The 20293-nt window shown below is 42.9% G+C and overlaps 1 protein-coding gene across 2 annotated transcripts in view; it reads right to left on the bottom strand.

The window, feature by feature from the left end:
• Positions 1–1284: 1284 nt before the first annotated feature.
• The window catches only part of LOC112248520 (LIM domain kinase 2), a 33110-nt gene continuing 14101 nt past the window's right edge, over positions 1285–20293 (bottom strand). For both annotated transcript variants that reach the window (XM_024417621.2, XM_024417622.2), the window contains 14 exons: positions 17854–17989; positions 12657–12766; positions 11996–12184; positions 11462–11567; positions 10687–10901; positions 10361–10547; positions 7552–7638; positions 6556–6687; positions 5732–5788; positions 3441–3506; positions 2497–2674; positions 2323–2378; positions 1961–2118; positions 1285–1704 (listed from right to left, as the gene is read on the bottom strand). In XM_024417621.2, coding sequence (XP_024273389.1) covers positions 1500–1704; positions 1961–2118; positions 2323–2378; positions 2497–2674; positions 3441–3506; positions 5732–5788; positions 6556–6687; positions 7552–7638; positions 10361–10547; positions 10687–10901; positions 11462–11567; positions 11996–12184; positions 12657–12766; positions 17854–17989 — 1882 coding nt within the window. In that variant the 3' untranslated portion in view covers positions 1285–1499. The remainder of the gene's footprint in view (positions 1705–1960; positions 2119–2322; positions 2379–2496; positions 2675–3440; positions 3507–5731; positions 5789–6555; positions 6688–7551; positions 7639–10360; positions 10548–10686; positions 10902–11461; positions 11568–11995; positions 12185–12656; positions 12767–17853; positions 17990–20293) is intronic.

Genomic DNA, 20293 nt, shown 5'->3' on the forward strand with positions numbered 1-20293 from the left:
ACATCAAGCACCAGGTACCGGTCTGGTTCTGAAAGTGTGCTAGCTTAGCTACATGTGAAAACAACCGTATTAATTTCATTCTATAAACTCCAAATCAGTCAATAGCTCTAAAAATCCCCAAATCACAATTCAATTTAAAATCTGTCCATGACTGCAAATGAACAGATAAACAAAGTCATATGTAGTTAATAAAGTGGAATGAAAACATTTAGCGAATGGTAAGAAAATCTATACACAACCATTACCACACTCTACAGTAACTTGAAGTCAGTAGATGCCCCATAAACCCTCCACTGAGAAAGGCATCAGCATGCTTCAGCTTGGCTGGCTAGTCGAAGTTGGCTAGGTGAACCAAGTGTGCTCGCATACTCCCTTAAAAGACCTTCGCTTGAAAAACAAGAAAAAAAGCGGCAATAGTACCGTTTGTCCATTTTGAGACGCAGTAGCCAGTATACACTTCATCAAAGTAATCAGAATGAATCTAAGGTAACTCAAGAAATCTGTCATTCATTTGGATGTTTTTGCTTAGAGATCTTAGTTGCACAATTTTACATCTAACTAAGATGTTTGGAGCTGTATTTCTTAATGACAAAATTGTCATGAAAACGCGTTGTCTCTCATTGAATGACAACAAAGACTTTATTGAAGAATCCCTACCTTTGACCAATCACATCTGAACACCTGAAAAAAAAAAAAACTCACCGAATGTCACAAAATGTCAAAATATATATATGCACAAACTCTTCCGAAATGTTTTGGCTGGAAAGCATGTGGACGCCTTAAGACTAAAGGATGAGTGCACATGATTACACTTAACGGTTGTAGAGTGGATCTGATTCCATCCGTTTGAAAGTTCTCTCTAAGATCAAGGACCTCAGAGAGTCACACTTCAAGGTGAAGCACTGTTCAACAACTATTTTTCTGGTCGGTGAGCTCATAACATTCATTTGACACAGCTCCACATATTTCTCTGACTGATGTGACTTGGCCTCCTCAGAGAGTGTTTGTTTTGTCCTTAGACATGTCCTCCTGATGGTTAACAAACTTCACTCCAAACTCCCTGCCTTGCGTTAACTCTGAGCCAGTCATCAATCAAGCCAGTCTGTCACACATCTCTGTTTTCTCTGCTGCTGCCTGCCTGCTGAAGGAGTCTTCTCATGGGCTGGGTCTCATCTCTACATTCCACACTCAGCAAACTTCAACTTCAGACCAACCACAAAAAAACAACCCAGTGAAAAACACAACTATGGTGATATAAATGAACACAACAGCTTTCACGTGGGGATTAAATGCTGTGGAGAGATCACTCTCAATATGATTCCTCATTTTATAGAGACAGTGCACCACATAACATGTTCTGGTAGTATGGTAAAAATAGATGTGTACCCTGCATGTCCTGGTGTTTGGGTTTTTTGTCCAGCTAGCTCAGGGTATCCAGTTGGCACAAGTTAGGTCCGTCTTCCCCACTCCTCATCCAGTGCAGCAGTCCGGAAGGTGGGCTAGGTGCTGTTGTCAGCCAGGCTGGGATCCTCAGCAGGGGCTGGCGTTGGGGGTGTGGACTGGGACGGAGAGGAGCTGTCTTTGGGGGGGTGGAGTCGACACAGTCTCTGGTGCAGCTCTTCCAGTTCGGCTGGCAGAGGGATGCCCATCTCCTGGTTGAGGTACAGGGCTTCGAAACAGTCCTCCAGCTTCTGGGAGGCAGGCCTGGGGAGGGAGTGGGGGGAGACACGGGGGGGTTAGAGGTTACAACCAGGAATGTAGCTAGGCAGGCAGGTCAGGATGAGGGAGTGTCCCTGGGAAGGCAGCCTGAGCCTTTGAGCCTTCAATTACAGAATGTTTTGTAAACATGCCTACTATAGCTGTTGTCACTAGCATACAAATGTAATCTAGATAATACAACAGATTCAACTGTAATACATTACTCAGAGTGAAAAGCCATAAGATACTGTATAAAACGCACCGGTTTTCGGGGATGAGGTCACAACAAGCCACAGCCAATGCAAAGAAAGCTTGTGGGCAGTCATCAGGAAGGAACTTCTCCATGAACTTGTCTACATTGAGGCCAAAGTCATAGGTCCTTGGAAGGCACTCTGGGTCAGCATTCACCTGCCCAATAATCTACAACAGAGACAGAGTTAAGAATGGATCCACACTCCAGATTACAGTATCTGACTAACACTGGACAAATCAAACTGATGAAAATGATACTGAAGCTATATTAGCCTAACTTTGAAGCACAAAATGTATCCTTCAATTCAACATACAGCTCATAGCCTAATACTGTCAATATAAAAAGCAAGACTTTAAAAATGGCATTCTTACCTCACAAAGCACAATTCCAAAGGAGAAAATGTCCACCTTTTCATCATAGCGTTTACCTGAGGATGACAAAATAGAAAGTTAATTAACAGACCAGCATAGAGTGAATAAAGACGTGTTGAAGTGACTGATCCGTGTGATCCACAGCTCCACGCTGGGTCCTCCTACTCTGCTCACCGTTCAGCATCTCTGGAGCCATCCAGTAGGGGTTCCCCACCACTGTGTAGCGCTTCTTACGATCAATGCGCCTGAACACTCTTTTCTTATTGGCCAGTTTCTCTGGGGGAGGGTGCTTGACCTTCTCCTCCACCATGAGCCGGGATAGGCCGAAGTCTGCCACCACCACTGTGTTGTCCTGAGGGAGGACAGGGGTCAGAAGTCAGAGGCCAAGAGCATATGAAGTGGCAATGTAATAGTGGTAGGTGTTTTGTTCATACCTCAATCAATATGGGTCAACAATAAAATAAGATTGTTCAATGGATTTTGCTTGTTGGGTGTAAAGTCATTGACAAATAAAAAAAATAAATCACAATGCAATATGACCAGAAATGTGTATCAAATTTAAACAATGAGTTGTCTTCCTGTACATAACGTCACTGAACTGAGACAATTATACAGATGCCACCTCAATGGAAATAACAGACAAGACTCATTACACCTCATTGAGTGTTGCCATACAGTGAAAGATCTGTGAAGATCTATATAAGCCTGTACTTTACTACTTACACAACATGTTGTTGTAAATTGTGTTCGGCTGCTACAATAGAACCTAGCTCTACCGGACCCTGGCCTGTATCGACAAGACCGCACTGGCTCAGTAACAGACTCCTGTCACAACAACAAAACATGCTCTAGAACACCCTGCCCCCAGGCTCATCAGAAACAAGAACCTACGGTACGCCCAAATACGCCCAAGGTACATCTAGCTTTAACTGTTTAGGAACACTTTGGTATAAGAGAGAAACAATGACTTCATGATTCATTTGAGATAATGAGTCTGGATTAGTATCTTTATGGTGTCTCTGTAAATTAAAATCAGGAAAATTGAAAGGGATCACTGCTCCTCTATACATCTATTTCCGAGTTTGCATGCAATGTACAATTCAGGACAGATCACCTACCAGTTTCACCAGGCAGTTGTCAGAGTTAAGATCTCTATGGATGATGCTCATTGAATGCAAGTAGGCCTGAAATAAAGAAAAAATATGAGTCAAACAAACCAATCATCCACAAAGGGAAGCAAACACGCCATATTAGAGACAGAAACCTAATCATTTGACAATTCCTTAAGTGGGAAAATATAAATGTGTTTTTGTTGCCCCACATAGTTGTGTTTCTGTGGTGGAACTGTGGAAAAGGAAATAAAATTAGGATTACTGTCAGCATTGAGCTGGTCTCCAGGGAAACATGCAGGCCCATGCCTGCCACTGTTGGCTAAGACAGACCGTAAGGTCTCTGGAGCATATGATTGGTCACTGCCCAGCCCCAACCACTCCAGTATGACCCATGAGCAAGGGCAATCCCTGCCTCAAGTAGGCAGATTTTAAAATATTGATGTCACAAATGTATCATTTGCACAGTTCTTTATTAAAATATGTAATTATTTATCACCTTGTGTAAAGGTGGGATATACACTACCGTTCAAAAGTTTGGGGTCACTTAGAAATGTCCTTGTATTTCAAGGACAAGCTATTTTTTTTGTCCATTAAAAGAACATCAAATTGATCATAAATACAGTGTAGACATTGTTAATGTTGTAAATGACTATTGTTGCTGGAAACGGCTGATTTTTAATGGAATATCTACATAGGCGTACAAAGGCCCATTATCAGCAACCATCGCTCCTTTGTTCCAATGGCACGTTGTGTAAACTAATCCAGGTTTATCATTTTAAAAGGCTAATTGATCATTAGAAAACCCCTTTGCAATTATGTTAGCACAAATGGACAAAATGTTTAGCTTTTCATTCAAAAACAATGACATTTCGAATTGAACCCAAACCTTTGAACGGATATGTATAGTATTTTGCAACAAAACATGATTATTTGTCTCTGAAACGAAACCGTCAAAGGCTAGATTTCAAACAAATACAGTGCCTTCAGAAAATATTCACACCCCCTGACTTTTTGATGTGCTGCAGCTGCATTTAAATTGTATTAAATTAACGGGCCTCCTGGGTGGCGGTGGTTAAGGTGTGCCACCAGAGACTCTGGGTTCGCGCCCAGGCTCTGTCGTAACCGGCCACGACCGGAAGGTCCGTGGGGCGACGCACAATTGGCCTAGCGTCGCCCGGGTTAGGGTGGTTTTGGCCGGTAGGGATATCCTTGTCTCATCGCGAACCAGCGACTCGTGTGGCGGGCCGGGCACAGTGCACGCTAACCAAGGTTGCCAGGTGCACGGTGTTTCCTCCGACACATTGGTGCGGCTGGCTTCCGGGTTGGATTGTGTTGGGTTGTGTATCGGAGGACGCATGGCTTTCGACCTTCGTCTCTCCCGAGCCCGTACGGGAGTTGTAGCGATGAGACAAGATAGTAGCTACTAACAATTGGATACCACGAAATTGGGGAGAAAAAGGGGATCAAATTCAATTTTTTAAAATTAAAATAAATAAACAAATAAATAAATAAAAAGTATTAAATTGAAATGTTGCGTCATTGGCCTACACACGACACCTTAAGCCATATGGAATTATGTTAAGACATTCTTTTATAAAAAAAGAAATAGATTGTAATAGATTATATTATAATACATTTAAACTCCGTTACAGTTTAAAGACTGATCAGAGAAAACTGAGGCTGGATCAACAACATTGTAGTTACTCCACAATACTACCCTAAATGACAGAGTGAAAAGAAGGAAGCATGTAGGACAGGGATCATCAACTAGATTCAGCCACGGGACAATTTTTGTTCTTGAGCGGATGGTCAAGGGCGTGTGAATACTTATGTAAATGAGATATTTCTGTATTTAATTTACAATAAATTTGCCAAAATTCCTAAAACATGTTTACACTGTCATTATGGGGTGTTGTGGGGGGGAGGAAAGAAAATTAATTTAATACATTTTGAATTTAGGCTCTAACAACAACATGTGGAATAGGTCAAGGGGTATGAATACTTTCTGAAGGCACTGTACATGTCTGTTATTTAACAACCTCATTCCATGATTAGATGGGGGGGGACTACACTTTCATAACTTCTTTAAACATTAAAAGCTAGTTTACAAACATTTCTGTAAATGGATACATAGCATTTTGGAATTAAACACTTCAGGTACTGTACCTTTAAATGCATTGTGTTAAACTACCACCATACATATTGTAGGCTAGTCCAGCTGAACAAAAAGCAGCCAGTGTCTATATGGACAGTGTTTTACCGCCAATGGTAAATATCCCTGGAAGGCACCAACTCACCATTCCAGAAGCAATACCTTTAGCGAAGCTGACCCTCTGCTCCCATGGAAACTGGTCCTATAACAACCCAGAGAAGAAAGAGCTAAATGAATAGGTCTGCTGGTTGACATGCCAGCCAGCCCACCACTGAGCCAACAGCCTTTAGCTGAGGTCAGTGAGTCCCAGTCCCACACAGCACAGGCCCATAAAAGGAAAAGTTTGAATTTTTAACAACCAAATCAATTTTTTTATGTAAATGGCATTTTAGGGTCCAAACATCTTTTTTTTGCAATATCACTTGTTTTTGAGAAACTTACCCCAAACAGTGACTCACTTCCTCACCCTCGTTGTGCAGTATAGGGGCCCTGAAATACGTCCTACAAGAAACAGCAAAACTCTCAGTATAGTGATGCAGGTCTTGAATATAATGTTGCGGATAAAGTTAGGAATGACACAATTTCATGTGTATAACATCTAAAAGACCCGTATCAATATACTGAGAGCTTTGCTGTTTCCAAAAGGACGTATTTGGGTGTTTTTGGAGCCCATATACACATTTTTTACAGGCCCCTATACCGCACAACAAGAATGAGGAAGTGATTCGCTGTTTGGGGTAAGTAAATAAAAAATAAAAAGGTCACCAAATCACCAAAATCACCAAAAAGGTGTCTTAACCCGTCTATAACATACCATTTACATAAATTTAGATTTATTTAGATTTGTTGTAAAAAATTACTTCTCCTTTGGAAAACACTAACAGCAGACCCAAGGCCAACATTAATGCTATTTTGGAGGAGTGGGAGAGCATAAAGAGAGTGAAGTGAATTTAACTAGTTGAAACACACCATGTCTCTAATGAAATCCTTCAGTGTGCCTCCCTCGATAAACTCGGTTATTAAATTAAGCCTCTTGTCCTTGTATAGCACGCCGATGAACTTCAACACGTGGGGATGTTCCAGACTCCTCATCACTTTAACCTGGGGAGAGAGAAAGAAAGAGGTATGTTTTCAAGATATGTAACTTTCAAAAATACAGAAATCATCCCCATATGACACATTTTGCATGATGCAAAATGCATCATACTGGGAGGATTTCTGTATTTTGAAAGTTACATATCTTGAAAACTTGATTGCTGACAAGCAAAACATTTTGGGACCATGTCAACAATGGACTAATGAAACAAATACCAAAATATAGTTTTTGGGTGGAGTTTTCCTTTAAAGCCCCCACCATGCAGTCTTTGTCATTTTATTTTCACTGTATGTCTATTAAATTCACTGGGTGTGTTTATTTAACGAATAACCTCCGAAATATATTTTTTTCATTTATTTCCCTGAGCCTCCTTTGGCCCTTGAAATGCTCAGTCGGATCATGTGGGCAACAGGAAAGAAATGTCAAGATATTTACATACACATCTCTGATTGGCTGATAGGATGGTCTAGAGCCCACCCCCTTACCCATATGTACAGGCATTGGTCTATTATAAGCAGATCAAATTGTGACGACATGTGGGTCAAAAGTTCCATCCCACCAGATCATAATGAAACTGCAATTTTTTTCTTCTTCCAAACAGCTCTTACACAAGGGCATTATCATAATTTTCACAATTACATTGTGTTTATCACCACAGTTATCAGTTTCCACATTGGAGATATTTTATCTTTGCAAAAAAAAAATCAAGCTTATTTTTTCCCTCTGAGAACTGGAGCAAATGCATACAAAAATAATAAGGTTGGCCTAAAGGAATCCATCTATGAAGCAAATACAGGGACATTTGGCAAGCTCTCATTTGTGGGTATAATAAATCACGGCCCAATGTATAACCAGATTAGTCTACTGACCTCCTTTAGAAAGGTCTTCTGGGTCTCCTCATCACAGCGAATCAGCTCCTTCATCACCATCACCTCACCAGTGGCTTTGTGGGTCACCTGTTAAAATGGAGAAAAACAAAACACTGACATCTGTGTAGATGTGAGAGAGTCATTTGTTTACTTGGATCCCTATTAGGTTTTGTGGAAGCAGTAGCTACTCCTAGGGTCCACAAAAATGAAACATGACAATAAATCACATACACTGACAGACATGGACATTCACACAAATTTAAAATACAAACAAAGCAACAAAACAAAACAAAAAAAACAAATGTGTGTGTTAGAGTGTGTGTGTAGAATAAGGCTTTAATGTAACAAAATGTGGAAAAAGTCAAGGGGTCTGAATACTTTCTAAATGCACTGTATCTTCTGTTAGAGGAGCTTCCAATGGAGAACACTCTGGGTTCTATTAGAGAACTCTCCAACCATGCTATGGCTTTCCCTGCCATCCCAAGTGAGTTTCTTCAATAACAATTTATGATCATTAACATCAAAGGCTGCACTGAAATCTAACAACAGAGCTCCAACTATACATTTCTTTTAACTAGGGCCAACTATCAATAACTTTTAACTACATTTATTTTAACTAGACCCCATTTAGTCGACTGGCCGATTGTTTGGTCGATAGGCTGTTGATTGAGATTTGTTTAGTCGAGCAGTCACAAAAAGACAAAATCATGGCATACCTGTCTCAGTGGATGAATCCATTGCGGAGGCCACGGGAATGGAACATCACTTAAGACAGGCATGCGTGCCGCGAGGGTATTTATTTGCCTTGGCACACCAAGCAAATTTAGAAAATAAGTGAAATTGCATTGGTTTTCCATAATTGGCTACTCCTTTGAACCTGACACCGTTTGTGAGAGTATTCCTTAGGCCTAGAGTATGTGTGAAGATAATGTGTAGGCCTATAATTTAAAATGTTGAGTCAAGAAGGGGAGTGTGGCTTCCAGATTGAACTATCCTGCCAATTCATGTACATTCAATGTTTCATAACATGTTTGCGTCTATCAATTCACGAAGGCCTACAGGCTACCTAGCCTGCGCGTAAAATGTATAAAATGTACCCATTTGGGTATTTCTGATTCTCAGCTGTATGTAAAGTATGTTTTTCTACACCTCAAAACAGCAAGTAAACAAAGTCTATTTTACATCAATTTAGAATGACAATAGTTCCTCAATTTATTTGAAAAATCTTTCCAGCTCTCTCCCTTTCAATCACAGACAAGCCTCAGCGTGAAAGGGAGAAATGTCATACCCAGTGTAAACTTCATAAAATACCTGATTACTTCTTATACGTTGTGCAAATACTGCTCTCTGTCCAGAGGTCACTGGCATGGGAAACTGAGTGCCCAGAATAGTTTATACAATGTTGCAAGTTTGCTAGCGCGAGTTGCCGGTACCCAGGTGCTAGTTATTATTTTATTTATTTTTTGTGAATTTTACCCCCTTTTCTCCCCAATTTCATGGTATCCAATTGTTTTAGTAGCTACTATCTTGTCTCATCGCTACAACTCCCGTACGGGCTCGGGAGAGACGAAGGTTGATAGTCATGCGTCCTCCGATACACAACCCAACCAAGCCACACTGCTTCTTAACACAGCACCATCCAACCCGGAAGCCAGCCGCACCAATGTGTCGGAGGAAACACCATGCACCTGGCAACCTTGGATAGCGCGCACCAGCCACAGGAGTGGTGCGCCATGAGACAAGGATTTCCCTACTGGCCAAACCCTCCCTAACCCGGACAACACTAGGTAAATTGTGCGTGTCGCCCCACGGACCTCCCAGTCGGGTTCGCGCCCAGACAGAGCCTGGGCGCAAACCCAGTCTCTGGTGGCGCAGCTGGCACTGCAGCACCCTGGCACTGCAGCACCCTTAACTACTGCGCCACGCGGGAGGCCCTACCCAGGTGATAGTTGATAGTTGTTTCACTTTCATTGCAGACAGGCAGGCTGAGTAGAGAGATTAATGTGATTGAAGAACATGAACAAACCTGCATGCGTAGCCAATTTGATTAAGTGGCTATTTATTTATTTCTATGAGGATATTTTATACCTGCAATATTTGTATTGTTTTTTAAATTGGTTTCACCTCATTGTCAAAATAACAAAAACACGTTATTATAACTGAAATTAAACGGTCCACAAAAACTTGCATATGAAAATCATAACTGGCACGCAGATCAGAGACAATTGTGAGGGGGGGCTCTTGATCTCTGGCTCCCTCAAGTCATTTGTGTCTTAATCATTTCATCAAACAGTGTGCTTAAAGCATCAGACAAGCGCAGTGCATAGTTGATTTTATTAAAACACACAGGGTGTGAATGTATGGAAAAATGCACATTTCAAAATGTAGACCAATCGATTGAGTCGAAAGAACAGATGACTCAATTGACAAATACTTTTTTTAGGTTGAGACAGCTTTATGTTTAACCAATCAGCTGTTATCAGAGTCAGTGCAGTACACGTTGAGTGCCCTTCTCTATAAGCATGCTGAAATTCAGTAGTTAACTTGTTCTCTGAAAAATAGCATTGTATTTGGTCAAACAATTCTCTCCATCAGTTTACTAAGAACAGGCATCCAACTGATTGGGCGGCTGTTAGAGGCAGCAAAGGGTGCTTTACTATTTTTAGGCAGTGGAATTACTTTAGCTTCCTTCTACACCTGTGGACACATGCACTCCTTTAGGCTTTGGTTAAAGTTATAGCAAATAGGTATGGAAATACAGATTGAGATGTGTGTGGAAAAGATGTTGATTTTTGAGTGAAAAGCTGACCTTGATAGCCTGGCCAAAGAAGCCCTTGCCCAGCACCTCTCCATGGATGAGGTCACAGGGGCGGAAGATGCGATGAGAGCAGCTGCTGGAGGAGCGCAGGGATTCAGAGCGCCCGATGTCCCGGGTCAAGATAGGGTGTTCCTTAGGGGAGGCTGGCCCAGGGGACTTACAGATGCTGTTGCTACGCCTTCCATTAACAGAGAGGAACAAAGGTCAGTAAGACATTGATCAGGTTCTACTGGAACAAATAAATAACTTTGTATCTCTCAATTTTTGCCCCAATGCTTAGACTCCCTCTCTCCCAAGGTTGGCTGGTTAAGCTGTACCTTAGAGACCTCCTCTTTAGGGTGGCATCATCCACCAGATCTGTCCTCTCCAGGACACTGTCAGAGGGCGAAGACAGGCGCAAACGGGAGGTGGCGGGGACCCCCAAGCGGTTGTGCGAGGACCCCAGTCTGAGCCTTTCCAACCGCTGCCTGACTGGATCATACTCTATGAGCAGATGCAGCGTCTGACTGGTCCGATGAATGAGGTCCTCCACCTGAAATATAAATCAATCAGAATACATAATCTGCTAGGCCAAAGTACTCTCTGACATAGTAACATGAACAAGCAACACTAATGAGAGAGGTATTGGTATAAGGCCTATACAGAACACAGGATAGAATTAGAACTAGGCAGGGTTCCAATGAGAAAAGGATCCTGATTCCTGACGACGCGAAGAGCTATCAAATTGACTTAAACTACATGACTTGAATGAAGCCAAATAATTTAAATTGGAATGCAAACAGGAATGGTGGGAACTAAAATGTAATTAGTGAATGCACCATTGGAATGAACATGGTTGAGTGAGGTGTGTTGTGAGATTGTGTGTTGGAGTCCTTTCAGATGCCATCCTCTCCCAGCTAAAGAATGTTTAAATGAAGGCAGAATGAATGGAATGCAAAGATCACATGTTCCGAAATCTATTTTAGAGTAACAGTAACAAATACTTATGTAATAGTCACATTTTATACACCACTGGGTCACAACTGAATAGTCTGAATAGTTTCAATGTTTTATTATTCAGTGTACTGTCAAAAGCTGGATCCTGCAACTCACCTCTTCCTCCATCAGTGTTCCCACTGGAAGACCGTTGATCTCCAGGATCCGGTCACCAACATGGATGGCATTCCGAACCTCCGGGCTGATATGCATTCCTCTGACCCTGAGAGAAATACAGCACATAGCCATGTCAGTCTGGAGCACCAGTATCAGAATGAAATATGACTCCATATAGGACTGTCAACGGAGAGCTGGTTCTGTTGACCAATCAGCAGTGAGCACCTGGACAATACAGAGGTGGGTGTGTCCGTCTGTCCACAACATCTCGTACATCTATCAGCTAATGAGAGACTCCTTTGCCTGACCTAGATCAAAACTATAATAAACACCAAAGTAAAGAGATGCGGGGTTTAACTATTAAATCCAGATTACATAATCGTATTAGTAATGTACACACATCAGGACTAATGCCCTGTTATTTCAGCAAACCTATAATCCGTTTCAGAACACGACTCACCCTGCCCCACTCAGGCCTAGATAGTGACGGGTGTACAGATTCACTAGTTGTGTGTGACAGTTAAATCCACTCACTCTTTGACTTGAACGCTAGTGGAGCCGCTGGCAACGTCTCTTAGGACAGAGACAGAGAAGCCCCTCTTGCTGTTGGTGGCAGAGGGCATGGAGATGAGGGTGACCGTGTGGGGCAGAGAGTCCAGGGCCGAGTCGGCCGAACGCTTCTCCAACACGGGTGCCAGGACTACCTGCTTATAGCACTTCCCACTACACCGAGAGGAGGAGAGAGGAGAGAAGAAACAAGGAATAAGGGGTATTGTTGTGGATAATTATGTTTTTTAAGTTCTTACCAGTGCTTAAAAGTATTCAAAAGTGTTCATCAGTGTTTAAACATCAAATTATTCTACTTTCTTCCAACTTCCATCTGAGGTCTTTTCTGCAAAATAATTTCCCTTTGGGGAACAATAATGTTTTATTGGATAAAAATATGAAGAGAAGGAGAGAGCAGGAAGGAGGGGTATGCAGAGAGTCAGACTATAGAGGGGACTCTACAGTGTGACAGACGCACCAGATTCCTAAAAGATCAATCAGAAAGAGTGATGTTGACGGTTTGCAATAACAAACATCACATTCCCTAGTTGCCTCTATCAACATCTGACTTAACACCATACTTACAAACAGAATCTAAACAAATAAAACCGACAACTCTGTGAGCAGTAGATAGTAAAACAACCCTCACCAGTACAGCTTGGATCGCTCCACCAAGGCGTAGGTGTCTCTGTCCTCAATGACCACCTTGCAGCTCAGACATACAAAGCATTCTGGGTGATACTTGTATTCTCCAGCCACCTGGAAGAACAGATAAAGGTGAGTTTGTCTCCTGGCTTTGATCTTTCCCATGGTGTTCCAGGTCCAAGCAGAGAATTCTTCAGGGTGATCCTGCTGTACTGAGCTGTGTTGTACACTGTGTGGTGTTCTGTATTGTCCCGTGTTGTGTGCTAGATGGTGTTGTGTGTGTGTTGTCCTCTCTTTGTGGCAGTAACAGCTGCTCCACTCTCAGCCTGTCTGGAATCTGCTATGATGTCATCTACCTCCCAGCTCCCAAGCCCTGCCTTTTCCAATCACAGCACACCTCTTGCTGACACTCTCACCCTCGCTAACTTTCCTCACACCCTCGCTTACTCATTCCCTTTTTATCTACAACTTACACACTCCCAATCTGTTGGTCCTGCACTCATGCTAAATTAAACAACTTATCCACTATAGCTGTGAATTTCCAGGGACCACACGATACGATATGCATTGTGCTTATATACATTTCACAATTTTCATGATTCAAAATGTATTGCGATTCAATGTTCCAAACATATTGCTCACTATGTCTCTGCTGCAGAGGGACAATCGAGAGTCATAATAAAAGCGAGTTTTGATAAGTCATGGGGTAAAAAAAAGTGCTGAAAACATGTTACCTCAGCATTTAAGAAGAATGAGGCCAAGCTATAGGAGAAATACTGAAGTTTTAGCACAGGTACAGCCGACTAGCTAACGTCAACTACCTAGCAAAAACTACCTTTGAGGGGAGAATCAATATAATATCGTCAAAAACAAAATTTAAAAATGGCAAAACTCTACTGTATTGATTTTTTTTTTTTATACCCGATCCCCAGTATCCACCCTCTAAAGCAAGGGGCAAGTACAAACAGGGCCTGTGCCATAGCAGAGGTTCCTGAGGTTATACAGTGCATTCGGAAAGTATTCAGACCCCTTTATTTTTTCCACATTTTGCTACGTTGCGGCCTAAAATGGATTAAATAAATAAAACATCCTCATCAATCTACACACAACCCCCCATAATGACGAAGCACAAACAGGTTTTTAGAAATCTTTGCAAATGTATGACAAATAACAAACAGAAATACCTTATTTACATAAGTATTCAGACCCTTTGCTATGAGACTCGAAATTGAGCTCTGGTGCATCCTGTTTCCATTGATCATCCTTGAGATGTTTCTACAACTTGATTGGAGTCCACCTGTGGTAAATTCAATTGATTGGACATGATTTGGAAAGGCAAAGTCCCTGTCTATTTAAGGTCCCACAGTTGACAGTGCATGTCAGAGCAAAAACCAAACTATGAGGTGGAAGGAATTGTCCATAGCGCTCCGAGACAAGAATGTGTCGAGGCACAGATCTGGGAAGGGTACCAAAACATTTCTGCAGCATTGAAGGTCCAAGAACACAGTGGCCTCCATCATTCTTAAATGGAAGAAGTTTGGAACAACCAAGACTCTTCCTAGATGTGGCTACCGGCCAAACTGAGCAATTGGGGGAGAAGGTCCTTGGTCAGGGAGGTGCCAAAGAACCCGATGGTCACTCTGTCAGAGCTCCAGAGTTCCTCTGTGGAGATGGGAGAACCTTCCAGAAGGACAACCATCTCTGCAGCACTCCACCTATCAGGCCTTTATGGTAGAATGGCCAGACGGAAGCCACTCCTCAGTAAAAGGCACATGAAAGCCCGCTTGGAGTTTGCCAAAAGGTGGTGGTGGCAGCATCCTGCTGTGGAGATGTTTTTTGGAGGCAGGGACTGGGAGACTAGTCAGGATCGAGGGAAGGATGAACGGTGCAAAATACAGAGAGATCCTTGATGAAGTCCTGAGCACTCCGGAGCAGCTTCTCAGAAAGGTGCGAAGGTTCACCTTCCAACAGGACAATGACCCAAAACACACAGCCAAGACAATGCAGGAGTTGCTTCGGGACAAGTCTCTGAATATCCATGAGTGGCCAGCCAGAGCGCGGACTTGTCTCTCCAGAGATGTTCGATGGGGTTCCTGAAAATAGCTGTGCAGCAACTCTCCTCATCCAACCTAAGTGCTTGAGAGGATCTGCAGAAGAATGGGAGAAACTCCCCAAATACAGGTGTGCCAAGCATGTAGTGTCATACCCAAGAAGACTTGGGGCTGTAAACGCTGCCAAAGGTGCTTCAATGAAGTACTGAGTAAAGGGTCTGAATACTTATGTAAATATGATCCGTTTTTACATTTTTAATACGTTTACAAACATTTCTAAAAACCTGTTTTTGCTTTGTCATTATAGCATATTTTGTGTAGATTGGGGGGGGACAATTGAATCCATATTAGAATAAGCCTGTAACATAACAAAAAACGTGGAAAAAGTCAAGGGGTCTGAATATTTCCCAAATGCACTGTAGCGTTTGGCCAGTGACTGAAAGATCGCTCGTTCGAATACCCAAGTCGACAAGGTGAAAAATCTGTTGATGTGCCCTTATACAAGGCACTTATCCCTAATTTGCTCCAGGGGCACTGTGCTACTATGGCTGACCCTGTAAAATAACATTTCACTGCAATTTTCTGGTGTATGTGACAATAAAACCTCAACCGCTCCCCCAATTCTTTCTTTTTAAGGCTGGGCAGGCAGCTGGAAAACCTAAATATGAGGCCTGGAGAGTGTGGGGAGATAATCTACAGTATTAAGACTTCCATGGGAGTCTTACGACTGTTGTGCCAAGACGCAAGCTCTTCCCCAGATGAATTCAAACAGGGAATAACGTATAAGGAATGTGAAGATATTAATGAAAACCTGTAGTCTTTGAAGTAGGATAACCTTTTCCATTACCCCCCTGCTGTTCATTGTATGCTGCTATGAGTAAGACTGTTGGGAAAGGATATTGTTGCCGTTGCAGGCAGCAGTGAGATTAGGCTGGGTGATGTAAGCCATGTGTGCATCTGTGGCTGTGCCTCCCACCCTCCAGGCTGGAGCATTACCACACTGACCCCAGTCAGAAACAGCCTTAAGGAGCCACAGCTAGACACACATGGCTGTGTCATAGTCCATAGGTGGCTGTGTGTGTGCAGGCTCTCTCAGAGGGGAGGCTAGGCTAGTGTGCGTTTGTGTGTGTGTTTGACCAACATGACTCCAGAGGAAATGTCTCTTACACAACACACTTGAGTTCATTTTCCCATCTCATCCAAATAAAAGGGAACAAAAACGGATCTTACAACATGTCAGATTTACAACGTGTCAGAACTGTGAAACGTGTTTTACAGTAAGCAAAACTGAAGAAAACAAATGTCATGCCACGATCTCCTAATTAGGAGAACTGAATGCAGTTTTGTGCCGTAACCTGCCCATCAAACACACAACGGTCATAAGTAGCTGCCTGCTCCATACTGCTCTCCTCTCCTGAAAGACCCAACATCCATACGATTTTACGCCGTGTTGGTTCGGCTGCTATCTAAGAGAAGCCTGCCAATTCAACTCTGCCAGAAATACTTGGCACCTCGCTTTCAGAGCCAATGTGGCCAAGAACAAATAGAAAGGCCCATTGTGTGTTTTGCTTACTGGCAAACTTCTTGCTCTAAAAAAAGAATAATTTTGGGACCCCCCTTTAATCCAGTTGAAGAGAAAGCATCCTTATGTGACCAGCAATTGTTTGTGCCAGCAGCAGTTTAATTTAGACCTGATTTAAATTGGGCCAATAACACTGTTAAAATGAAGTTCCACAGCACTCTAACCCCATGCATGAGGCATGGGCATTCCATAGCACTGATGAAACAACAAGAAAGCTAACCAATATCCAGCCTTCAGTGACTCTTCCATATCATAACCATGAGCTCATGGTCTAATCCTGGAAGATAAACATAGATTTGACAAACGCAGTCGACCATAACCATTCTAACCTTCCCTTAATAACAGATAGTCGATCTTTCAAAAACCATCCCCAATAAACAGTGTGGTGGTCTGGTGGTGCAGTGTGCGTAGTATCCATTGCCTTTCCACCGCAGTGGACCGAATCAGGTGATGGACTGGCTCCAAAATCACTCCATGTTCTCAGTTTTCACCCCAAAGATTGTGCTGGAGGAAGTGAACTGTGGAGACTGTACAGAGACCAGAGCAGGGCCATGATGGGAGACCTAACTAATACACACATTGTGATGGGGAACCTAACTTCCAGATTCAGAAAGAAGGTTCAGGTCCAGTCGGCTATCTTTCAAAGCAACCAGGGTGCAAAGTATGGCTGCTCTGTGTGGGTGATTACTTGTTGAGCCATAGCCCAGCCCCCATGACCTCTTCTGTACATAAGTATTGACCTCAATCACCAAGGAGATGTTTGTTACAACACAGATGAGGGTACAGGGGTAAAGCTGACAGTTCCATCATGTGTGTACATAGAGGAAAAACAGATCCTATTAGTCCACAACCCCCTGAACTCACATCAAAAGAACAGTGATTCACTGTGAACTGGTGTTATTTGAGTATGGCCCTACACATCTAACCTCTGAATATAATGGTAACCTTGACAGTGAATTATTATTCAAATATTATATTAAAATGTACAGCTTTGTCATTGCCTGGACACAACCCTTAGCCGTGGTATATTGGCCATATACCACAAACCCCAGAGGTGCCTTATTGCTATTATAAACTGGTTACCAACGTAATTAGAGCAGTAAAAATAAAAGCTGTGTCATACCCGTGGTATACGGTCTGATATACCACGGCTGTCAGCCAAATCAGCATTCAGGGCTCGAACCACCCAGTTTATAATTAAGCAATAAGGCACAAGGGGGTGTGGCATATGGCCAATATACCACGGCTAAGGGCTGTTCTTAAGCACAACGCATTGCGGAGTGCCTGGATACAGCCCTTAGCCATGGTACATTGGCCATATACCACACCCCCTTGTGCCTTATTGCTATTATAAACTGGTTACCAACGTAATAAAATGTTTTGTCATACCCGGGGTATATGGTCTGACATACCAGGGCTGGAACCACACAGTTAATAACGGTTCTTTGCCAACACTGTCCTCTTCATGTTCCATGAGATCCAAGTGAACCAAGCTAGAAGCCTACTACATCATAATACCTGATACTCTGGATCCTGGGCCAATCTTGATTTTCCACAGGGCAACTTACCATGGCAGGTCCAATCATGAGCAGAGAACAGCCGTGACACAGCTCCCCAAACTTCTCCCAGTAGTGTTTACGGCAGTACAGCTTGCCATTCTTCTCATAGTACCAGTTGGTCAGGTGGTCACAGCATTCCGAGCACCTGTGGATGGGAAAACACACTTCATGACCTCTGCAGGAAATGAAGGGAGTAGAGTGGACAGACAAATCCTTTCAGTGGAGACCATATCAAGCGTAAAGCAATCTGTTTCAAGGCCATTCAAAGGAGACTCACTACAAAGCCTGGGTGCATCATTTCAAAGACAAGTTGACAATCTCAAAGGCTTGTGTTAGATTCCTGAAAGATTCCAATTGAGCAGAGAGTCCTCTCTCAAACAATGAAGGAGTCTGTGAGCGTTCACGTATTGACTGAGCTGAGAGATTTGACATACACATATAGAAACAAATAAACAAGACAAAGCTAGAGCAGAAATACCTTGCAAAAGACCCTGAAAGAAAACAGCATTTGACAAAGACAAATATGCTTAGTGTGCGATCGAAGTCAGGTAACATTGGAAATAGTTTAACCAAAGCCCAAACAGTTAACCAGACTTGTCTGTAAACTTTCCCTCAACCAACAAAGTGAGTGTGGAGGTGAAAGTATGCATTAAAGTATGCTTTAATGAGAGGAACTGGCACATTAGACACAGTGCAGCAGAAGCCATTCATCGTGTGAGAAATTACACTGGTGAACATAATACTTTCCACTCCCATGTTGCACTGGAGTGCAGCGGTTGCTTCAGGCCTTTCTTTAGAAGGACGGTATGTACTCGTCTCTGATCGTTAGGTACGATGAAGAAGTAGGCTACCTTGTTCCTGAGACATGTCACGTCTCATTGGTGTGCTCCAGCACAAGGTGGACAACACTGAGAACAGGGTGACTAGTGACTACACACAGTGTCTACCGGAGGGATGTGGTTTCAGAGAAGAATGAAGCGATAAGCAGTAGACGGTGGGAAACAATGGTCATTAACCTGGTACTAAATACCAGCAACCAACATCAAACACTGCCCTCAGCCACATTCCAGCATCTTAATGTGTTCCAGATGTTTCTGGAGAGGCTGCAGCACCTTTCTGACAGAAACCCTGACAACCATCTACAGCCCGGTGAAGGGGTATCAACTTAAATTGTGGTTAATACAATGATTAGACCAATTATCCTGCCATGCCACTAGTCAAGAGCGGATTGATCCACATCCTTGACTGGAGTGAAACTTGGCAAATCAAGCAGAAAACTATGGCTCGGACTTGGTCACGAAACGTTCAGAGTTAGGAATGCTGAAGTTGCAGAGAGAGCACCTTCAGGCTATCAGCGCACCTTCCGAAAGTTTCACGGGTTATGCAAAATGGTGGCACCAGGTTAAGCTGTGTCAGGCACACAATCAATTCTACACCTCTGTCAAAGAGATGAAGCCACTAAACTGGCAACCCACTTACACAGACAGCTCCCTGTGAAGAAGAGGTTGCCAGTTCTGCATACTGACTGATATTCATATGGCAACAGACAAACACTGAGGTAACAGTCTTAACAAATATGCCAACCACCTGCCGGTCTGGGGATTTGCTGTAGTTTTGCCCACTGCTGGCCTGGGTCTGTGGATCATAGTGATCTCTGAACCCTGCAGTAGAGCTAATCCCAATTGATCAGCCTTTGGAGAGACAATCCACTCCTGGAGATTAGGTAAATCAATTCCCTTTTACAATGGTTCATTCTTTAACACAATGTTTATTACTGGGTAAACCTTACAGAGGTGGTTAATAGCTTCTGGTACATTGTGTGAGGAAATGCAGCCCACACACAGAAATGAAAGCAATAATAGGTAAGCAGGAAAAGAGTGAAAAGGAGGTTTCCGGGCCTTCCTGTGCACAGAGGGATTATGTGGAAAAGCAGAGGTGGTCTGAAAGGCTGTCCAGATAAAGATCAACATTCTGACAGAATGTTGACGAGACAATACGCCCCGGTTACAAAACGAGACTAAACAAGTGACAAAAAAAGGAACTGCATTTTAAAAACACTAGTCTTTTTCCTCCTCTATACTCTCCTCTGTGAGCAACAGTTTAGTCTGCTAGCCAATCTGTGGTCAGTAGTAGTGTCCTACCTGCATATTGCCTGTGTACTCATGGCTGTCTGTTTGCTAGGCATGCACTGTATGTGAGTATGTGAGCAGCCCCTCTGCAATCATTGTGAGTGTTTTTAGAACAGTCACGGAAACAAACAGAAACAGAAGGCAACGCCGAACTACACTGACAAACACGCACGCGACAAGTGTGAAGAATGTGGTGCCTTGACAGACGAGTCTCACAGGGGCTCCAGGTATGCTGCAGGGAAAACAACTTTCACTGTAAAACTGAACAAAGTAACCTTGGCTGGTCCCTGTTGAGTCACTGTGTCCTCCCTCCCTGTCAT

This window comes from Oncorhynchus tshawytscha, linkage group LG04 (genome assembly GCF_018296145.1).
Source record: "Oncorhynchus tshawytscha isolate Ot180627B linkage group LG04, Otsh_v2.0, whole genome shotgun sequence".
Lineage (NCBI taxonomy): Eukaryota > Metazoa > Chordata > Actinopteri > Salmoniformes > Salmonidae > Oncorhynchus > Oncorhynchus tshawytscha.